This window comes from Microtus pennsylvanicus, chromosome 1 (genome assembly GCF_037038515.1).
Source record: "Microtus pennsylvanicus isolate mMicPen1 chromosome 1, mMicPen1.hap1, whole genome shotgun sequence".
Taxonomy (NCBI): Eukaryota; Metazoa; Chordata; class Mammalia; order Rodentia; family Cricetidae; genus Microtus; species Microtus pennsylvanicus.
The window spans coordinates 100249403-100272036 of NC_134579.1; the positions used below are offsets into that span (position 1 = coordinate 100249403).

General features: G+C 52.0%; 1 protein-coding gene across 8 annotated transcripts; it reads left to right on the forward strand.

The window, feature by feature from the left end:
- The first annotated feature begins 4027 nt into the window (after nucleotides 1–4027).
- On the forward strand, nucleotides 4028–15437 carry Trim56 (tripartite motif containing 56). Of its 8 annotated transcripts, none has more exons than XR_012910894.1 (4): nucleotides 4073–4181; nucleotides 5339–5502; nucleotides 5619–9971; nucleotides 15293–15437. XR_012910894.1 is itself a non-coding variant. In XM_075976245.1 (4 exons), exons 3-4 carry the CDS (start codon nucleotides 5399–5401, stop codon nucleotides 7840–7842), a joined length of 2328 nt encoding a protein of 775 aa, XP_075832360.1. In that variant the 5' UTR covers nucleotides 4073–4181; nucleotides 5168–5246; nucleotides 5374–5398; the 3' UTR covers nucleotides 7843–11129. The 8 variants fall into 8 exon arrangements, 7 of the variants coding, with proteins under 7 accessions (XP_075832335.1, XP_075832382.1, XP_075832360.1 ...); XM_075976245.1 differs by lacking the exon at nucleotides 15293–15437 and adding an exon at nucleotides 5168–5246 and having other exon boundaries at nucleotides 5374–5502; nucleotides 5619–11129; XM_075976220.1 differs by lacking the exon at nucleotides 15293–15437 and having other exon boundaries at nucleotides 4028–4181; nucleotides 5374–5502; nucleotides 5619–11129.
- The last annotated feature ends 7197 nt before the right edge of the window (nucleotides 15438–22634 follow it).

Here is a 22634-nt window from a genome sequence, read left to right on the forward strand (position 1 = left end):
GCCAGCCTGGGCTACACAGCACTGATGAGGCCAGCCTGGGCTACACAGCACTGATGAGGCCAGCCTGGGCTACGCAGCAACGATGAGGCCAGCCTGGGCTACACAGCATTGATGAGGCCAGCCTGGGCTACACAGCAACGATGAAGCCAGCCTGGGCTACACAGCAATGATGAGGCCAGCCTGGGCTACACAGCAATGATGTGGCCAGCCTGGGCTACCTCAGACCCCGTCTTGAAAACAAGTAGCTGCAGGCAGCACTCTGTAGCGGATGAACAAGCTAATCTAGTCTAGCGGTCTCTGCCCCCATGAGAAGCCATTACATAGGCTCAAACGATATTTGAGAAAAAAAAAAGAATTAGAGGCTAGAGAGATGGCTCAGGGGTTAAGAGCACTGGCTGACATTCCAGAGGTCCTGAATTCAATTTCCAGCACCCACATGGTGGCTCACAACCATCAGTCTGTAATGAGATCTGGTGCCCTCTTCTGGCATGTAAGCACACAAGCAGACAGAACACTGTAAACATAACAAATAAATCTTGGGAAGGAAGGAGAGAATGAAAGAGAGAAAGAGAGAGGAAAAGAAATTTTGGTTGCTATGGAATGGTAGCAACAGTCAAAGTCTAGTAGAGAAGAAATCAAATTTTAGGCTAGTATGCATGTATAGGATTGGTCCTGTAACATGGAAGACGGTTATGTTTCATGGAAACACTTTCTCTGATCCTTGGAACTCTGCTGTGTCTCCTGACTGTAGTGGCAAAAGTTTTCTTGTCCCCATTCTGGACTTAGTTCCTCTAAGAACACGTCCAATTGAGGCTGAGTGCTACCTGGTTAAAACTGAGCCTGCCCTCCCCACCCCCTTTTTCAAAATAGCATTAGTTACACCTGCCTCTCAATAAACTAAGGTTGGGAAAGGTGGCTCAGTTGGTAAGATGCTCGCCATGCAAGCTTGAGGGCCTGAGTTCAAGCCCAGAATCCACATAAAAGCGGGTGAGGTGCATGGCTGTGATCCCCGTGCAGGGGAGATGAGCTCTGGGTTCAGCTGAGAGACCCTGCCTCAAAAGATAAAGCGGAGAGCAATGGAGGAAGATGCTGGGTGTCAATTTCAGGTCATCCTGTACCCAAGGGCACACCACAAATAACCCCCCTCAAGTGAGCGTGCACACGCGCGTGCACACACACACACACACACAAGCCCCTAAACACACCACATACACACTTCAAAGTCTGAATGACATACTTCTAAGTAACCTGTGGATCAAAGAAAAAAACACAGTAGCAAGTAAATCACAACATATTATTATTTTCATTAAAATAAAGAGCCAAGGAAGGGGCTCAGCCGTAAAGGAAGTTGCCTGTGACCTGAGTTTGACCCCAGGGCCCCACAATGTGCTGGAAGAAGGGGGTCGACTTGTGTGCTTTGTCCTCTGATCTGCACACACATGCAGCAACCCCCTCATACTCACATGCCCACGTGAGATAAATAACTGTGGCAAAGAAATCCCTTTAAACAGAAAAGGAAAATACAGCTAAAAATAGGCTCCAGGAAGTAACACGCCGGGCCGGTTTGTACCGGCTTGTGGGAAGTTCTGCGAGTCTCTTCCCAAATTTACGATTTGTAATTTCACACTGACATCTGTAAACCCACCGGGGTAGGAGGATTTATGCCACAGGATGAAGTGGTATAAATGAAGCCAAGAGCAGTGGTGCTCACCTGTAGCCCCAGCACTCCAGAAACAGATCAGGAGTTCGAGACCAGCCTCTGCCATACGGTGAACGTGAGGGCAGTCTGGGCTTCATGAGAGCCCAGCTCAAAAAATAAACCCGAATTTCTAAATGCTGTAAATGGAGATTTTTAGTTGTTAGTTTTTGTCCTCCGAGAGCTAGACAGTGAACATTGGCCAGCGTAGCCTGCAGGCTGATAAAGCAATGCTTGGAGGTCGGTGGGCAGCTTGAAAAGCTGATTTCAGAAAAGAATGAAGAGGGAAGGGTGAGCTGGCTCAGCGCTTAAAGGGGCTTGCCACCAAGCCTGACGAGCTGAGTTCGATCCTCATCACCGATCCCCACCCCCACCCTACCCCCTCACCCCCGTGGAAGGAGATAAAGGCTGTCCTCTGAAGTCCCTCCCACTGAGGCATGTGGGAGCCCAAATAACAAGTAAGCAAAAGGGGTGAATAAGTAAACACAAATTTTTAAATAATAAGAAAGATCTAAGATTAATAATCGAAGCTTTCACCTCAAGAAACTCAAAGAAGGGCAAATTAAACCCAAGTTAAGCCTGGTTGGAGGTACACCCACAACACCAGAAACTTGAGAAGCTGAGGCAGGGGACTTCGAAGCTCAGGCATGGGTAACATACTGAATTTCATTCTAGCCTGGGCTAAGTAAAGAATGGGGGGAAGGAAGGGAAGGGGGGAGGAAGGGAGGGAAAAGAAAGGGGAAGGAATAGGAGAGGGGAAAAGGAGGCAAGGAGAAGGGGGTAGAAAAGGACTAAGTAAAGAGCTACAGGTAAAACCATGGCCACAAGGCTTGCGCAGGGACTACGACCTAACTTACAGTACAAGGGCCCGCTATGACTTCTGACAATCACAGCCTGGCTGGGAGAGGAGAAAGGCTCTACTGGGTCCAAGTTCATTGCTATGGTAACACATTTTAAAGGTTTAACTTGATTATTAATGTGTGCACACACAAGTATTGTGGCCTAGGTGTTGGGGTCTAGGAACAGCTTATGGGAATCAATTCCCTCCTTATACCATGCGGGTTCTGGGACTCAAACACAGATCCTGAGGCTTGGTGGCAAGCCCCTTTATTTGCTGGCACTTGCTGTATACTGAGCATGGCTTTGAACTCCTGACCTTCCACCTCCCAAGTGCTGGGGATGGAAGCCGGGGCCTCGCTCTACCAACTCAGCCACATCCCCAGCCCACCCCCATCTGCCCTTAATTTCCTTTTTCTTTCTGGGCTGTCTGACTTCTCCAGGCCTTCCCCTTAGAATAATTTTGCCTGTGTGTGTGCGTGTGTATGTGCGTGCGTGTGTGCATTTATTTTTTGAGTCTAAGTATCAACATTCAAAGATGCTGTATGGTGCTACTCACCTGTAATACCAGCATTTAGGAAGCTGAGGCAGAAGCATCTTGAATGAGGCTAGCCTAGGCTACACAGCAAGACCTTGTCTAAATAAAGAGATAAAATAAACCAACAGGAGTACAGTTTTAACCATGAAGTGCAACATGGGAAGGGAAAATGAAAGTAGGAAGGTTGTCAAGGTGAACCATCTTAAATCAGGTACTACCAGAGTGATCTCCCGTCCTGTTTTGATGGACTACCTGGCCTGTGGCATCCAACACATTAGTCCCTGCCTCTGCAACCTCATCTGCCACGGATCACAATGTCCCCTTGGCACCCGTCATTCTACAGCCACTTTGGGGGGCTGGGCGATCCTTCTCTCCACACAGGGGCTCCAGTGGCTCCCACGGGTCCTTAAACTTCCTGAGAAGCTGAGGCTGGCATCAAACTTCTGTGCACCTCCCAAGTGCTGGGATTACAGCTGTCCCTACCATTCCTCTGGTCCCCCTGCACCCTCCCCCACACACACCTGTTGCTCTCAGAAAGCCCTTACCCTGGGATCCCCTCAAACATATCTCTAGATAGAGCCTCCTCCAGGAAGCCTGCGCTAAGCCCTGGAAATGGTGTTCTTATCTGGGGCTCACAGCTTCAACTGTGGTTAGCGACGGGAGCATCGGAGGAGCCCCGCCCACTGGCCCGATCACCCATCTGTCATTCCTGCCCACACATAAACATCCTGACCCAATAAACACGCTTAGAGAACCTACCCTGAGGCAGTGTTTTGTTTGCAACACACACAGACATACACACAGACACACACAGACACACACACACTGACAGCTTGAGGCTGGGGCCATTGGGCCCCCATCCCTTCCTTCTGGAAGAGGGTCCCTGTCCTACGGCCCCCGGCCCTCCAGGAAGGGAGCGCTCCAGGGTGAGGTGGGGAGGAAGGCGGGGCTTGTGCCCCGGAGTGGCTGTCCCGGGCCGGGGACGGAAGTTGCACCACAGTGCGACTACTTTCAGTTTTGTTTCTCTTGCAGGTAGTCGAGGGCTGGCGGTAGCGGGATTTCGGGGCTCCTCGGACCCTGCTGCGGGAGTCCAAGGTCAGCTGTGACTGGGTAAGGAGAGATGGGGGCGTGAGAGACGGGACCCAGAGAGACGAGGTTGGGGGGAGGGGAGAGAGAGACCGGGAGGGAAGTGAGAAAGCCCGGGAGAGGAAAAGAAAGGGAGGGGAGAGAGGGCAGGAGGGACCTGGGAGGCCCGAGAGGACTAGCCAGGTGGCAGGCCCTGTCCCTCAACCTCCCACCGTGTTGGGAGTCCTACCCTCCCTGAGAACAGACAACCACACCCCGTCCTGCCCCCCCCCCCAGCTTCCTCTCCCAACCCTGGGGGAACCGGAGAGTGCAATCGATCAATCAATCTTATTTGTTTATCTCTGTTTCTCTTTTTAAAGGCTGGGTCTCTCTCTGTAACTCAGGCTCAGCCATCACTTAACTATTGTTGCCCTAGGCTGTCCTGAAACCAAGGCTAGCCTCGAATTCGTGGCAGTCTTCCTGCCTCAGCCTCTGGAGGGCTAGGTTTTTCCCTAAGTCCCCACCGAGCTGGGGACCTGTAATGCCCTCCCTCCAGAAGTTTCTAGAATGCCTTTGGTAGGAAAGGGTAAAATTAGAGGACTCCGGGGGGTCAATGACCCCGAGGTCCAGTAGAAAGAAAGGAGATGAACTTTTCCCACTGGAGCCTTCCTCTTGTTCTGGAATTACTTTCAAATATAGTTGGGGCAGGAAGTAGGGCCCCCACCCTCTCAGGACACCCTCCCAGACAAAGGAAACTTAAGACTGTGGGACCTTGCCCCAACATCAAAAAGCCGGGCACTTCTGTGCACCTGACATTCTTCCTATGTGTCCTCACCCGCTGCTCCTTGAGCCCTGGTATCCACTCATAACAGGACCCTATACCAAAACAAACGTGGTGGTGCTTGCCTGTGATTTCAGCACTCAGGAGGCTGAAGCAGGAGGAGCATGAGCTCCAAGCCAGAACCTGAGACTGCAGCTCACTTGTTAGACTGCTTGCCTAGCGTGCCAGAAGCCCTAAATTCCATCCCCAGGGCTACACAAACTGGTAGTAATCCCGGAAGAGGAGGCAGGAAGTTCAGAAGTTCAAGGTCATCCTCGATTTCACAACAGGTCTGGGCTACGTGAGACCGGAAGGGTTTGGGCTACCCTTACCTTTGGCCCGTGACCTGGTATTTTAATAATTAGATTACTTCACCTCTGAGACCCAGGGGCTTCCTGGTCTCATTTTTCCCCACAGGCTCTGCCCTACCCACGGCTTTTGCATGTTTACGTTTGGTGCGTGCTGTAAAGAGGACGGAGTGGAAGAAAGACAGCCTTCCCCCAGTACCCAGTGCCTCCTAGAAGCCAGAATCTCCCAGCCGTCCAGGTGAGTGCCAACACCAGACACCAGCAAAGAGCAGGGGAGGGGCCAGGCTGAAGGGGGTGGGGAACCAAGATGGGGTGTGGCCAGGGTGCCTCTGACCTCTGCCCCTTCCCTTATAGGATGGTCTCCAAAGTCTCCTCCCCCACTCTGCTGGAGGCTCTGAGCAGCGATTTCCTAGCCTGTAAGATCTGCTTGGAGCAGTTACACTTGCCCAAGACGCTGCCATGTCTACATACCTATTGCCAGGACTGCCTGGCCCAACTGGACATTGGTGGCCAGGTCCGCTGCCCTGAGTGTCGGGAGACTGTGCCTGTACCACCCGAGGGTGTGGCCGCCTTCAAGACCAACTTCTTTGTCAATGGGCTCTTGGACCTTGTCAAGGCCAGGGCTTCTGGAGACGCGCATTCAGGGAAGCCAACGTGCGCTCTGTGCCCTCTGGTGGGAGGTAAGAGCTCTGGGGGACCCGCCACCGCCCGATGCCTGGACTGTGCAGATGACTTATGCCAGGCCTGTGCCGACGGGCATCGCTGCTCCCGCCAGACTCATAAGCACCGCGTAGTGGACTTGGTGGGCTACAGAGCCGGGTGGTATGATGAAGAGGCTCGTGAGCGCCAGGCATCCCAGTGTCCCCAGCACCCAGGGGAAGCCCTCTGCTTCCTATGCCAACCGTGTTCCCAGCTGCTCTGTAAGGACTGCCGTCTGGGGCCCCATCTGGATCACCCCTGCTTGCCCCTGGCGGAGGCAGTGCGGTCCCGGAAACCAGGCCTTGAGGAGTTATTGGCAGGTGTGGACAGCAATCTGGTGGAGCTAGAGGCCACCCGGGTAGCAGAAAAGGAAGCCTTAGCCCAGCTGCGAGAGCAGGCAGCCAGTGTGGGGGCGCAGGTAGAAGAGGCCACTGAACGGATCCTCAAGTCCCTGCTGACACAGAAGCAGGAAGTCTTGGGACAACTCCGGGCCCACGTGGAGGCTGCTGAGGAGGCTACCAGGGAGAGGCTGACCAAGATAGAGGGCCAGGAGCAAGTGGCCAAGGCGGCTGCTTCCTTTGCCCGCCGAGTGCTCAGCCTGGGTCTGGAGGCAGAGATCCTGTCGCTGGAGGGAGCGATCACACAGCGCCTGCGCCAGCTTCAAGATGCTCCCTGGACACCCGGGCCTACCCGCTGCGTGTTGCCCAAGCTGGAGCTCTACCCTGGGCTCCAGGACAAGAACTGCCACCTGCTTCGACTCTCCTTTGAGGAGCCGAAACAATCCCAGAAGGACTCTGAGAAGGGCGGAGCTGGTACCCAAGGAGGAGATGACTCTCAGAGCCAAGGGGAGGAGAGAACCAAGACAGGGAAGCAGGCTGGCGCCCAGTCCTTGTGTAAGGATGGAGCCCCAACTCCCAAAGAAGGCAAGGCCCAGAACTCCCAAGAAGATGATGATGTCCAAATTGAAAGGGGCAACAGGTCTAACAAAAAGAAGAAGTGCAAAGGGAGGGGCAAGCCCATTTCTCGGGAGCCCAGCCCCATCCTGAGGCCAAACCTAGAAGGTTCAGGCCTCCTCCCTCGGCCCGTTTTCTCCTGGAGTTTCCCCACGAGGATGCCGGGAGACAAACGTTCCCCGCGGATCACTGGGCTCTGCCCCTATGGCCCCCAGGAGATCTTGGTGGCGGATGAACAGAACAGGGTCTTGAAACGCTTCTCTCTTAATGGCGACTATAAGGGCACGGTGCCGGTTCCCGAGGGTTGCTCCCCTTGCAGTGTGGCTGCCCTACAGAATGCAGTGGCTTTCTCCGCCAATGCCAGGCTCTACCTCGTCAGTCCTGAGGGAGAAGTTCAATGGCGAAGATCCCTGAGCCTCACCCAGTCCAGCCACGCTGTGGCCTCGATGCCATGTGGAGACCGCGTAGCCGTCAGTGTGGCGGGCCACGTGGAGGTATACAAGAAGGAAGGCAGCCTGGCTACGCGGTTTATCCCAGGAGGCAAAGCTAGCCGGGGCCAGCGAGCCCTGGTGTTTCTGACCACCAGCCCTCAGGGCGATTTCGTCGGGTCAGATTGGCAGCAGAACAGTGTGGTTTTCTGTGATGGGCTAGGCCAGGTGATCTGGGAATACAAGGGCCCGGGTTTACATGGCTGCCAGCCAGGTTCTGTGTCTGTGGATAAGAAAGGCTTCATATTCCTGACCCTTCGAGAGGTGAACAAGGTAGTGATCCTGGATCCCAAGGGGTCACTTCTCGGTGACTTCCTTACAGCATATCACGGCCTGGAAAAGCCCCGGGTGACCACCATGGTAGACGGCAAATATCTGGTGGTGTCCCTCAGTAACGGGACTATCCATGTGTTTAGGGTCAGGTTTCCTGACAGTTAGAGGGGCTTAGGGCTGTGATGGGAGGGCAGCTGGGGAGGGAGGGCACCCATGGGATGATGTAGCCAAGGCTGTTTTCCCAGCTGGCAAAATGCTTGCTCCTTTTGTGATGTATGGGGAGAAGGGACATCAAGAGCGGTGGTGGTGTGACCATAACCTCAGGAGCACGCAGCAGGTGCCAGAAGTCAACCCAACTGCTTCCTTTGGAGTGACTCCTGCCGCTGCGGCTCCACTGTATAGTTTAGGTGTCTTGAGATTTATAAGCGATTCTTCATCTGTATTCTTCAAAACCATTCCTGGGATGGGGTCACGAATCCTCTGTAGAGCACTTGCCTAGAAATCACAAATGAGGCTGGGGACGTGGGTATGGCTCCATAGTAGAGTGCCTACCTAGAGTCTACCAATGAGGAGTGGAGGCGTGGCTCAGTGGGAGATTCCCCCTGCCTAGTATCCCCCAGTGAGGGGCTGGGTGTGGCTCAGTGGGAGATCTCCTGCCTAGAATCCCCCAGTGAGGAGCTGGGGTGTTGCTCAGTGGTAGAGCCCCTGCCTAGAATCCCCCAGTGAGGGGCTGGGGTGTGCCTCAGTGGTAGAGCACCTGCCTAGAATCCCCCAGTGAGGGGCTGGGGTGTGGCTCAGTGGGAAGGACCTGTCTAGCCTACAGGAAGTCCTGGTCAATCCCTAGGTCTTCCCTCCTACCTGGGGGAGAAAATAGATGGAACAGATGAAAGTGAGGCCTAGGGAGATAGATGACTTATGTCGTTCTCCAAGCAAAGGACAGTCCAGTCTATGTCAAGACATGGTGGGCATGGTGGAAATGGGTGAAAACTGGCCATTCTCATGGGGGTATATGAGGTCAGAAGAGGCCAGAGGTCTCAGAATGGCGATAACGATGCCACGTTCTGCTAACCACCATCAGGGAGAAGAGACTCCCTCAGTAAAGTATAGGGTAGATTTCAAAGTGTCAGAGGTCAGAGAGTGCTGGCAGAGGCCATAGATGTGAGATTAAAGCCAGGTGTGCATCGCAACACACCTGTAATCCCAGCATTTGGGAAGCTGAGGCAGGAGGATCATACGTTTGGGCTACATTCAGAGACTGTAAAAAAGCTGGACTCTCCCAACTCTCAAGCACCAGGCTGTCCCGTGGACAGAGCCCCTCTCTGGCGACATGATCATCGGATCGGCAAGGATGTCCACTGTCAGAGGGAGTGACCCTTCCAGACTGTCAGCATCAACGCTTGAGGGGTTCTGTCCGGAGAGGAGCGCATCGGCAGGGCTGTGACTCTGTAACCATCCTTGAATGCTCCACCGAGCCCACCGACTGCATCGTCCTGCCCTTCAGTGCCCTCAGGCCGGACATCTCCCGAGTTCTCAGATGCCATCAAGAATCTCAGAAACCGTGATGATAAGATCCGTGTGTTGCCGAGTAAGGCTCACTGGATCAAGATGCAGCCTCTGATGGGGTGGGTCTTGTGGTTGCTGGTGAAGCTCATCGCCACCCCCAAGGTGGTCTGAAGTCTACATCAACTGGTTTTGGTCTGATGACCAGAAGCCCTTTGAGACAGGAAAGCAGAATCCTCTCCAAGATAAGCGCTCTGCCCTGAAATGCCACCCTCAGGATGGCATTTCACATCAGATCCTTCCTGGCCATTGTCCCAGGCCCTCGGGAGATGCAGGGACTAACAGACCCAGGACTTCAGCAGGTTTCAGGCCTTGAAGCCAGAGATGCCGGACATTGTGGACGATGTGCTGGCCAGTGACATCACTTGGAGGATAGTAAGGGTGGGTCTGGAGGACTCCCTGACGGACACCCTGGTAGGCGGTGCAGGGTGGCACTCTTTGGGCGAGACTAGAGCAGGAGTGTGAAGGAGCTGAGTTGGTACCTGGCAAGCACAGGACTATCTTCAAGATCTACACACACCCCGGCCCTTCCCCTGCCATCAGCCGCAAGATCACAGGCACCATGAGGAAGAAAGATGAATTCCATCTTGCCTAACAACAAGAAACAGCTGGAGGATCACACACAAGTCACCCACTGAGCTGCCTCCACACCTCACCTCACCTTCCAAGCAGAGGCACAAATGACCCCTCAGAGCCGCTGTCATCTCCCTCCCACCATCTCTGCACCTGCCCAGGTGAGCTGGGGCCTGGGAGGCATAGATTAAGGGAGGAACGTTGTCTCCATATCCCAAGGTCCATAAAGACTCAGCCATGTTTCCTGAGCTCTCGAGTAAGAGAAACACCATACTTCTTTTAAGTGTGGGGCTCAGTGGAGTTTTATATACAAAAAAAATGGGTATCTGATATATAACATTAGAGGTGAAAAACAGTGTCAATCAGCAGTGGTATTTAAATAGGAATCGAGATCTCTGTAATCTAACACCTTTCTTATGCTTCCCATATGCTTCCTGGGATCTTATTTATTTACTGCTTTTCCTTAGCTTTCTTGGTAAAATTCCTTTACGGAAATGTTAGCCTTTATGTGGACAAAGCGAAGTGAGGTTTACCGCGATGGGAGGGGTGAGGGGACGCCACCGAAGCTTAAAGGTCGGTGTGGGATTGGAGTGCCGATGGAGGGGGGCTGAGATGCAGGGGTGTAAAAATCTAGAGATGATACAGCCAGAGGTAGCAGCAGCCACCACTGTCCTCGTCCTTTTGACCTGTGCTTGCAGCGTTAGGGCGGAGATGGTGGAGGTCTTTGTGGGGGGCTTGTTTAGCCGGGAACTGTGGGGAACAGATGCTAGAGAAAAACTTAAGGTGTGGAGGGCAGTGACACGGTGTTTGCGGGATCCACGGGGCTTGGCAACCAACCCAGATGGGAAGTTTAGGGGTGGAGAAAGGACCCTTTCTCTGGGGGACCTGTTTCCTGTTTGTAGAAACCAGGGCAGGAACTCTCCAATGTCCAGATCAGCTTTGAATACACATAGATTTCCAAAGCCTGTCATGGTGGTGCAGGCCTGTAATGCCAGGGCTCAGGAGGGGGAAGCAGAACTGTGAGTGGGAGGCCAGCCTAGGCTCCAGAGACCCTCGCCAACAAAGGCAGGCGGGGCCATAGGTTCAGTTGGTAGAGTGCTTGCCTAACATACGCGAAGCCCTGGTTTGATCCCTAGCACTGAACAGAAACACGTATAGTACATACCTGCAATCCTAGTGATAGAGTGGAGGCAAGGGAGTCAGAAGTCATACACACCAAAGCATAAAGGAAGACATGGAAGCCAGTAAGATTACAAAACAACATGGACTTCTGATTTGATAAGGAAAAGCTGAATCACTAATGTACCCAGTTTTTTTTTTTTTAAGAAAAAAAAAAAGACCTGTTTCCTGTTTGGACAAAGAACGAACTAGTTCACGCACCCAGGGGAAGCATCTATGAGCAGGGACTGGTAAGATGAATAAAACCAAATAAAACTACTGGCATGCGCCAGCGATGAGGTTAGAACGTGTTCTGGAGAAACACGTAGACTCCTGGCACTGTAAAACAGTGCTTCCTGGAGGGACATTTGGCAATATTTGCCCCGTTTTTGTTTTTTCTTCTTCTTGAATGATTATAAAACTACACTAATCTCAGCCTGTCTGGAATCTGCCAGAGGCTGAGGGTTGGAGGGTCTGCCCAGACTTCCCCAGTGGGTGGCTCCATTCCATCCGTAGCCCTGGGGGGAAAATGTCATGCCACTTTGGGGAATACATTCTGGAAAATAATTCAGTCGTGGAAAAATATTTGCAAAGACCTTTACAGCTGCCTGCATTACAGTTAACTGGAAACTGCTTCGTGGTGAGGGAGGGCTGAGGAGATTGTGGTCTGTATCGTGGATCACAGCCATGAGAAGTCTTTGAAAGGAATGGTATGTGATGCAGTCATAAGGGGAAGAGACTGAGGGTGTGGCGGGGGAGACGGCTCCATGGGTAAGAACGCTTGCCATACAAGCACGAGGACCTGAGTTTGGATCCCCGGCACGCATATAAAAAGCCAGGTGTGGCCACATGTACCAGAGCTATAAGGGTAGAGGGACAGAGGCAGGGGCTTGGCTGCTGCCGGGCTAGCTCCAGGTTCTCGAAGTTATAGGTGGGGAGTAACAGAGAGGGACGCTTGGTGTCTTCTAGACCTTGTGCGTGCATGCACGCACAGTGATTGATTGGGGCATTCTGATTGCAGCGGGTCAGCGACAGGTGAGACTGTCTAGACAGCTGCCAAGCCGGCAACAGATCCCTAATCTGTAAATAGCCAATGATCTCGGAGGTTACGTCTTTTTGAGTTATTTTGAATTGGTACACCTGCATATTTCTATTTCAGTTAGTATTATATGATTGAATACTTCAAGAAAATATACTTCTATAAATAATATTTAAGAAGAACTTAATCCGGCCCAGATGTGGTAGTGCGCTCCGGTAACTCTCGCACTTAGGACGAGGCTGGAGGTTTGTTATTTTGCAGCCGGGTGGTCCCCACAGGTGACGGGGTGGCCATGAAGTTCCTTTTGGGAAGTCTTGCTGAGTTCTCCCGGCCAGTCCTGACCGAATGCTGGGGCTACAGAACGAAGTGAGATCGGAGGAGTTGTATGAAGGCCCGGAGAGTGTGTGTGTTGTCCTGAGGTAGCGTGATAGCCAACGCAAGTCTCAATAACCGTCTGTGAAGTGAATTAACGTATAGAGAGGGGATCAGACTGTTCTGACACCGAGGTTTCTGTATGTCACATCTTTAAGTCAGACTGCAGAAATCTTGGTTGATGGGAAGTCTCCAGTAGGGGGCACTGTTGCACCTCCTAAGGCAAGACTTCAAAAATAGAGGACTGGGGTTGTCCGGTTTCTTTTAGGAGAGGGAAGAGTGAGGGACAAGAGAGGGTGTTCCACCTCTTTTAGGAGAAGGAGGAGTAAGGGAGGGGCTCCTGTGCCGTTTTGAGTAGCGCAGCGCTGCAGAGGTGCGCGGGAACCTGGAGCAGAAGGCTAATTCAGAAATTAACCCGGCCTGGTGGTCCCAGCAAGCAGGGAGGCTGAGGCAGAAGGATAGCCGATTGAAGTCCTGCCTCGGTCACTTGGCAAGACCATGTTTCAGAATAAAAAGTAAAAAAAGGACTTGGGCTGGAGCTCGGGATAGAAAGCTTGCCTAGAATCCCCCAGTGAGGGGCTGGGGTGTGGCTCAGTGGTAGAGGTTTGCCTAGAATGCATGTGGTCCTGGATTTAATACACAGTACCAGGAGAAGGGAGGGGCCGCCTGGTTCTGAAAGAGAATCCTACAAATGCTGAAGAGACAGAGAACCAAAGTCTTCTCTGGGACCTCAGAAGTCGAAGGGAAATGCTAAACTCATAAATGGGTAGGGGTGTGGGTAGGGGTGGGAGGCACGGACACTAGGATATGGGGGGTGGTGGGAGGGATGGCCTTGAGCATCACCTGGAAGTTGAAATCCACACCTTAACTGACCTGGGAATCCTAGCCCATCCCACCCAGACTCAGAATTGTTCTTTGTGTTTAATCAATACCTTAACCGCGTAGCAACAACTTGATCAATTATTCTTTTCCTGTTTGGAACGGTCCAGGTTGTATATGGATTGGGGACAAGTGGATGTTGTTTGAGGAAGGAAGACAAGGCAACAGAAAAACTGCCGGTATTTTTTATATTCATATGACTCTGCAGTCCTTCATTAGAGTAGGACCGAATGGGAGAATTGTGACATGCAGGCCCAAGAGCTGGGCGTGATGGCACAGACCTTAACCCCAATGCTGGGAAGATCATGCCAGCCTGAGCTACAGATGAGACTTGGTCTTAAAATAAGGGCTGGAGAGGTAGCTCAGTGGTTAAGAGCGTTTGTCGCTCTCACAGAGGACCTGGGTTCAATTCCCAGCACCCAGATCAGGTGGTTTACAGCCTTAAACTCCAGCTCCAGGAGATCTAGCGCCATCTTCTGGCCTCCGAGGACACCTGCACTTACATACACACAGCCACACACATAGACATTAAATATAAATGTTTAGGAAAATAACGTACCTAAGAAAGTCTGGCTAAGGCTACATTGTGAACCTTCTTCTCCTGGGGATAATATTTATTTTAGTTTTCAGAAGTTATATAAACAAGCCACTCAGCAAAACACACAAGTGACCACAGACACGCAAGGGACCAACGGCCCAGTTGGCTGAGAGTCAGGGCCATTCTCAAAGCTAGCAGGGAAGTGGCTGTTCTGACTGAGGACCAATTACTGTTGACATTTTGGGAAGTTTGGGTTTTTTTTAATTGCATGTGTGGCCTACCTTTGTATAGTCTGGAGAGAATATGATGTGGGGGCGGGACAAGACAGTGATCTTTCGCTGTAGACCAATCTGTGAAGTGGTGTCCTTTCCTTTATCCCTATGGGCACCATTCTGAGGGAACATGTTTTTAAGGAAACGGGTGATGTTGGGGGAATCTGAGCTAGGCAGAGTTGGGTTGAGGGGAGCCAGGGTGAAGGTGCCTAGCCATCTCTCGCTGGCAGGGACGTTGAGGGTGGATACAGTCTTCTAACTGGAGAACTGGAGAAGGGGTGCAAACCTGTGAAATGGGAAGAAAACCGCCTTACCCTAGCCGGGGCAAAGCTGCCCAAGCACCCAGAAGCTCTTCAGAAGTGGGCTGGACAGAAGGTACCAGAATCAGCCCAGCCAACTGACTCGGGGACTTAATTTATTAAAATGCATGAGGGAAGAAGAAAGATTAGCTCTTCAGGGACTTCCAGACACCTGGATTGGAGGATCAGAGACCATTCACTGACGTCAGGTGTTCCTCTCCTGATGTGCCCGGTGAGGTATCTTGGTGACCAAATAGAGGAAGGTGGGCCTGTGCAGAGAAGGGGACCAGAAGAAGCCGGAACTTTAGGAAGACCAGCGTGTCTCCAGAGGAAGTTGTAGCTGGTTATCTTAGGGGCCAGGAGAGAGTGGGTTGAAGACAAGGCCTGAGAGTCAGCCTTGCCCACTTCTCCATTGCCAGGGGACCAAGTGCCTATGCTGAGAAGCCTTACCATTGCATGTGCTGTGCCTCCCGTTTCTCAATAAAAGTTCTCTACCGTTTCTGTAGTAATTACTTGGCTGGCCTTGTTTGTTCTGCATGCCTCTGAGAAAGACCCCACGGCCAAAAGCAGTTTAGGGAGGAAAGGGTTTATTTCAGCGTCCAGCCGGGGAAGCCAAGGCAGGAACCTGATGGTGGAGCTAATGCAGAGACTACGGAGGAGTGCTGCTTACTGACTTGCTCGCTTTGCTTTTTTTAAACACATTTTTTTTTTAATTTTATGTGTGCGGATATTTGTCTTGCAGGTAAGTCTGTGCAGCATGTGTGTGCAGTGCCCTCGGAGGCTGGAAAGTCAGATGCCCCGGGGCTAGAATCATGGATGCTTGTGAGCTGGCATGTGGGTGCTAGGAATTGAAGCTGGGTCCTCTGGGAAAGCAACATTCTTCACCACTAAGCCACCTCTCCGGGCCCTCGGCTTGCTTTTTTAGGCAACCCAGGCACATCTGCCCACAGCTGGTACTACCCATAGTGGGCTGGGCCCTCCTGCATCAATTGTCAATCAAGAAAACGCTCCACAGGCCAACCTGATGGAGACCGTCGCTCAACTGACATTCCCTTTTCACCTCACGAGGGCTGGGGAGATGGTTCCGTGAGTGACTCGTTTGCCAAACAAACAGGAGGGGCTAAGTTCAGATCCCCTACACCCTCCAAAACCCTGGCTTGCTGAAGCATGTCTAGGATCCTGAGCGCTGGGGAGTAAGAGACAGGCAGATTAGCCAGCCCAGCGGAAGCAGGGAGCTTCCAGCTAAATGAGAGACCCTCTGAAATACGGTGACAAGCTAGCTCAACAGGTAAGGGTGCCTGTCACGAAGCCTGGTGGCCTGAGTTTGATCCCTCGGATCCACATGGCAGAAGGAAAGGACGGGTCCTGCAAGTGTCCTCTGGCTTTCACACGCCCAACACGGCATCTGTATCCACACCCCGCCCCTGCACAAACACAAAATAACAAAATCAAGCGTGTGTGTGTGTGTGTGTGTGTGTGTGTGTGTGCAAGAGTGTGAGAGCCACTGAGAAAGACGCCCAATGCTGACTTCTGGCTTATGTGTATATATATGGCTTATATATGCACCCCACATATACACACCACTACACACAAACACACGGTAACCCTGCAGAAACAGGGAGGAGCGGTGCATATCAGCTCATGGTTTCAGAGGGTCTCAGTCTGCCACGGCAATGGGAGTGTGTAAGGAAACTCCTTGTGTCATAGAAGACCAGAAAGAAGTACAGACTGGGGCCAGAGGCAGGTATTACTTCACCAGCCAGGCCCCAGCTCCTAAACATCCCCATAACCTTCAGAATAGTACCACAAGCCTGGAGCTGGAGAGATGGCTCAGCAGTTAAGAGCATGCACTGCTCTCGCAAGGGACCTGAATTCAGTTCCCAGTATCCACCTGCTCATAACTTCCCTTAACTCTAGTTCCAGGGGATCTGGTGCCCTCTTTTGGCTTCTATGGGTACTGCATACAAGTGTGCATGTCCAAACACACACACACACACACACACACACACACACACACACACACATATACACAAAATTGAAAATAAATAAAATCTCTAAACATAGGTGTGGGAGACATTTCAGATTCAAACCAAGGCACCAGGACCTAAGGAGCAGAAAGAGTCAGATTGTCATGGCTGTCTGGTGGTCACTCCCAGGGTGGCCACACTGATTCCTTGGGGACATTGCAGAAGCCACAGCAACCAACACAATGATACCCGTGATCCAGTCTCCTTTCAGCCCGGCTTCTGGAGAACAAATGGAACCACTTCTGAGCTAACCCTTCCTGAAAGTCAGGCACTGAGCCAGCAAGATGGCTCAGCAGGTAAAGGTGTTTGCTGCCAAGATTGACCTGAGTTCAATCTCTGAAACCCATGGGGCACAAGGGAGAGCAGTGCCTCCCTCAGGCTGTCCTCTGACCGCCACGCGTGGACATGGCACGCATGCACACATTCCCCATACTCTAGATAAGTAATCTTTTTGAAGAGAGACGTGGTAGCATGTACAGCCCTAGCTCTAGAGAGGGGAATCTCTGGAGTCTTAGGCCAATGGGAGACCTTGTCTCAGAAATCCAAGGTGAATGGTGCCTGAGTGCTGACAGCCATGGCTGTCCTCTGGTCTCTGCTACCTCACGCTGGCACACACGTGTGCAGGAACGCCCACACACAAGACAGGAAGATACAGTGAACAAAAGAGGATTGGGGCCTTGAGGAAGTCTGACCTGGAGGTGTAGGAAGACAGTTCTGAGACATTTCCCACCTGGGGCTCTCTATAGTCTTGTTCTCCCAGCCAGGACCCCCAACAAGGAGAAAGAATGACAGCCTAGCAGAGAATGCTGCAAATGGCCTGGCTCAGGAACAAGGCCTCACTACGCAGTGACAGCCTACAGAAGAATCCTGCAATTCATTCTCCGATGACTAAGCCTGGACCTGGGCGCCTGGGCGAACCCCGGGGAACGTGACTCAGCAGCAAGCTGAGGGGGCCTGGCGACTGGAGACGGCCTCGGTCCATGTGAGCCAAGATTACAGCGAGGACAACCAGTTCCCAGCTTCAAACCCCAAGGCAGAGCGCCTGCCTCTGTGGTCAGACCCACGAGGGGCTCGTGCTGCAAGCCATGTGGCCACGAGCCTCCTCCCTCCCTCCCTCCCTCCGTCCCTTTATCCTGCTGTGCACTCCAGTGCCAGGGGCCACCTCTGCCGCCCACGGCTCCAGTGAAAAAGCCTCATTACAGGGAGAGGCTGGGTCCCAGAGAGAGCAGGAGAGACATAGAAGGAGATGGGGGTGGAGGGACTCATCCCAGGCCTGGAACACGCTAGACAGATGATCCCAGCTTCCTGCCTGTACTGAGGAGATGGGAAGGGAGTTTGTCAGGCTTGACTTTTCTCAGGGGCCAATTCTGAAGACATCTTTGCATGTTCAGAAGTAACAGTGTCTGTTTTCTCCAGAGTCGCAGGGATGGTTTGATGAACTATGTGGGGTGGGTGGGTGAGGTGGGGGGCATCCCCAGCTAAGACTGTGGGCCATGCCTGTATCCCAGCACCTAGGAGGTGGAGGCTGGGGGGGTATGGAGTTTAAGGGGCAGCCTGAGCTATATAGCAAGGCTCTCTCAAACAAAGAACACACGTGAATAGGAGAAGAGAAAAAAGAAGGGAAGGAGGAAAGGATTAAGGAAGATAACAGCGTTCTCAGAGAGAGAGAGAGACGCCATGGCTGTGGCGTGGTCATTCAAAGTGAAGGCCACACACACAGGCCATCTCCCTCTACCCTGGCCCTCGCTGGCATTCCCAGGCCTGCCTGGCATGGCCAGGCTTCTATACAGAGCAGGATAAGGAGTCTGACTCAGCCGAGCGCAGGTACTCTGCAGAGATCTGCAGGCAGAGGAAACACATCAGGCATTTGTGGCAACCTAGCTGTGGACCTGATCTGAGGAGTTCCTGGCAACTGCAGCTGGGGTGAGGCCCTGGGGCTGAGTACAGGGCTCCCTTTGCCTTAGGAGGTCAGCATGAGTAACAGTGAGGTAGCTCGGGTCTGGGGAGGAAAGAGGGCAAGCTCACCCGGGAGAGCTTTCTCTTGAGGGTTTTAGTTATTTTTGAAACAATTTCAGATTGTTAAGGCTGATGCCAAACTCGCTCTGTAGCTAAGGATGACCTTGAACTTCTGATCCTCCTGCCTCTGCCTCCCAATTGTTGGGATTATGGGGGGTGCACCACCATAGACAGTTTGTGTGGTGCCTGGGGTCACGCTAGGCAAACACAGAACCAACTGGGACACAGCTCTGCCCTGCCCTGCCCTGGCTTGTTTTGTTTTGTGGGGTGGTTGGGTTTTTTGGTTTGGTTTGGTTTTTTTTTTGTTTGTTGTCATTGGTTCCTGAGGCAGGGTCTCATTCTGTAGCCCAGGCTGGCTTCAAAGTTGCTGTAATCCCCCTATCTCAGCTTCCCACATACTGGGGTTGTAGGCAGGAGCCACCACAGCTGGTTCCTTCTGGCTTTAGGAAACAGCAGCTTGCTGTGCAGCCTGAGCTAGACTCAAGCTCAAGATCTTCCAGCCGCTGCCTCCTGAATGTCTGGATGGTAGCTCTGCCTCACCACTCCAGCTGGGAACTTTGTTCACTCATTCAGGGATGGTAATTCCTTAGAATAACTCCTAAGAGGCTGAGAAGATGGTGCGGTGGGTAAGAGAAACGTGGGGCACAAGCATGAAGGCCTGAGTTCGATTCCCAAGCACCCACCTTAAAGGTCAGGCATACACACAAGCCTGGAACCCCAATGCTGTGGAGGTCGGGGGGCAGAGACAAGGATCGCTGGGGATTCCTGCCTAGTTCCAGGGACAGTGAGAGATGGCATCTCAAAGGATAAGACAGAGAGTGGTGGAGCAGGATGCAGACATACACACACACAGAGTAATTAAAACAGGTTCAAATGTAAAAATAATGGTTCCCGAGATATTCACAGAATATATATTGGATGGATGGGTGGATGGATGGATGGATGCTGGACAGACAATGGTATCTAGGGGCAGCAAGTCTAAGTCAGGCCCCTCTCTACTGACTGTGTATGTTATCTCAATTCTCTCCTTCCCGGTTCTACAAGGCTGGCCTTACTGCCACGCTCACTTCCAGGAGGAAAAGGGTGAGAGTACGGAATTATGTAACATATGCAGAATCACCAGGAGCCAGGCAGGGCTCTGTTACCACACCCAGACAAGGGAGAGCTACACTGGAGATCCCCAAGAAGCAAAGCCATAGCCCAGTAGCCCATATCTGACCTGCCTAATCGCGTGCTCTCGCTCTCTCTCTCTCTCTCTCTCTGTGTGTGTGTGTGTGTGTGTGTGTGTGTGTGTGTGTGTGTGTGTGTGTGTTCCCAACTCCTCCTGGGACAGCATTCCAGCTCCCCCCATATTCCTCTGCGGATTCACTTCATCTGTGGAGACATGGGAGTTGATTTGTGGGGAGGACGGCAGATGATGGGGAAGGGGATCTGCCTTCAAGCCAGCCTGAGGTTTCAGGTTGTTCCCTGTCCTCCACCTGCAGAGACAAGAGGACCTGGCATCTCGGGGCTTATGCGTTGTTGTTTGCCGGCTTTGTTTCCTTTGAAGATTTATTCTTTTTTAAATGATCCCTCTTCTGTGTTTGTTAGGGGAGGGGTGTTTGCATGTGCAGTGCGGTGGAGGCCAGGAGAGATCACTGGATCTCCTGAGGCTGGCCTTCCCCTCCCCTGGTGTGAGTCACCTGATGTCAGTGCTGGGAACTGAACCCTGGTCCTCTTAACTGCTAGGCCATCTCTCCAGCTGCATTTTGCTGTCATCGCTTGAACACGTGTGCCTGTGCACATTCACACATGCATGGATGAACGTGTGTGTAAGCTTCACACGTGTGTGTATGTGGAGGTCAGAGGACACCCTTGGAAGGGGATATCAGAGGACATCCTCAGGGACACCATTCGCCTTCACTGAGACAAGATCTCCCCTTGGCCTGGAGCTCAACAATCAGCCAGACTAGCTGGCCAGCCAGACCCGGGGATGCTCCTGTCTCTGCTTGCACAGGATTGGGATTCCAAATATGCACCACCCATGCCTGGTTTTCATACAGGTTCTTGGGCTCTACAGCTAGGTCCTCATACTTGTAAGGGAAACCCTTCGCCAAATGAGGCATCCTCCGCCCCATACCCTTCCTCCTGGCTCCCTGGTGTTTTATGGTCAGCAGGGCCTTTCCTGGGCTGGAGTTCAGCTTCCCAAGCAGGAACCCACAGAAAATTAGTTTGGGGTGAGTTCCCTTTCTTTGTATTTGGGCTTTGGAGCCAACCATGCAGTCTGTCCAGGGCAGGAATCAGAGTTAGCATGCTTGCACCTTGCATCTTGCCCTGGACTCGAATACAAACCCACACACTCTGGCTGCCTCGCCTCTGCAGAGGCCTTGATCTGGATAGCATAGTTCTTGTCTCCAGGTTGAACATGACCTCGGCCATAATAAAGCAGAGGCATCATGATGATCTCGTGAGATCAGGAGATGAGGTCCCTCCCCTCCTGGACATTCCAGTCCCCATTCTCTGCACAGTAGACAATGGACTGGGGTGGGACACTTCCACGCTATGATTGTTTGTAAGACATTTAGGGGACTTTCCAGGGATTTAGCCACCCGTGAGTCACCCATGGCCCTGAAAGTTACCCCAATGAATTCACTGGTTCACAGAGCTGGACTCAGGCAGATTCCTTTATTTGGCTTGCTGGGACTCTATCTGAGATGAGAAGATGTTTATGCCTACAAGACAAAGCCATGCAGTCAGCTGTTTTCTGTTGCTATAACAACATGCTTGAGACTGGCCATTATTTGTAAATAATGAGTTTGACTGGAGGTAGTGCCTTGCACTTGTAATCCCAGCTCTTAGGAGACTGAGGCAGAGGACTAGAAGAGATTGAGGTCAACTGGGCTACATACTGAGTTCCAAGGCAGCTACAGACAGAGACCCTGTCTCACAGAGCAGCAACAAAATACTGAGTTGTCTTAGCTCACCGTTCCAGGAAGTTCAAGGACGTGGCGCCGACATCGGATAGTGTCTTGCTACATGAACATGACAGAGATCATCTTATGAAACCGAACAAGCCTTTGTCATGTCTCTCGTCTTCAAAGAAGCAGACAGGGACCCCACCCTCAGGACTTTGTCTAATATTACTTCCTAATATTACATCTAGGCCTCCTTTCCAAACATCAGTATATGAGCTACAATACATAAGGCTGGGCATGTCTCTTCAAGCCCCTACCAGTCCCTGTCCGGCCATCGGCTTTTATTTTCTGAATTGGAAGAAAAATACCTTTCTTTGTAGACAAAGAAAAGCTGCCAATCAAGGCAGAGGGAAAATTTAAGCAGGTGATGTCAGGTTATGTCAGTATGTTAGGTGTGACAGTTCTGGAGAAGGGAAATGTTGACCAGCCAGGCGTGGCGGTCCATGTTTCTAATCCCAGCGTCCAGGAGGCAGAGGCAGGAGGATAGCTGCAATGTCAAGGCCAGCCCAGTCTACCCAGTGAGACCTTGTTTCAGAACGAAGAAAAGGAGCTAGGGAAGTGGCCCCATCTGTTAAAGTGCTTTCCACACGAACATGAAGACGTTGGTTCAAATCCCAGAACCCAAGTAAAAGCCAGGCAAGGCAGTGCACCCATCAGTCCTGTCCAGAAACAACCAGCTCCTGGCTGCTCACTGGCCGGCCTCATCTAGCCAAGTTAGTGAGTGCCAGGTTCAGTGAGAAACCCTGCCTCAAAACACTAAGGTGGGCATTGGAGACATGGCTCAGGGGTTAAGAGCACTTGCTACTCTTCCAAAGGACCCAGGTTTGATTCTCAGGATCCACATGGAGGCTCACCGCTGTTTATTTAAGTTTTTTTTCATATTTCCTTATTGCCCAGCTGTCTCCCTTCTGTAGAGCTACTAGTGATTTTACTCCTTAAAAGGGGTCCAAGAGGTGGATTTGGGGCTGCTACCTTTAACCTGACTTAGGAAGCAGTTGCTGGTCACTTCTTGGGTGAACCTCAATAAAAAAATCAAATTTGTTTCAAATTTGGCTCAAATTGTGATAGTGGCCTTATTCTCAGTGTTGGGATTAACAATGAGAGTCTCACAAGGGATTGTCTAGATCAGGCTGGCCCGTGGGCGTGTCTGTGGGGGACTGTCTTGACTAAGGTAATTGGTGTGGGAGACCTAGCCCACCATGGGCAGCACCATTCCCTAGGCGGGGCTCATGGGCTGTAAGCATGCAGGCATTCATTTCTCTACTCTTGA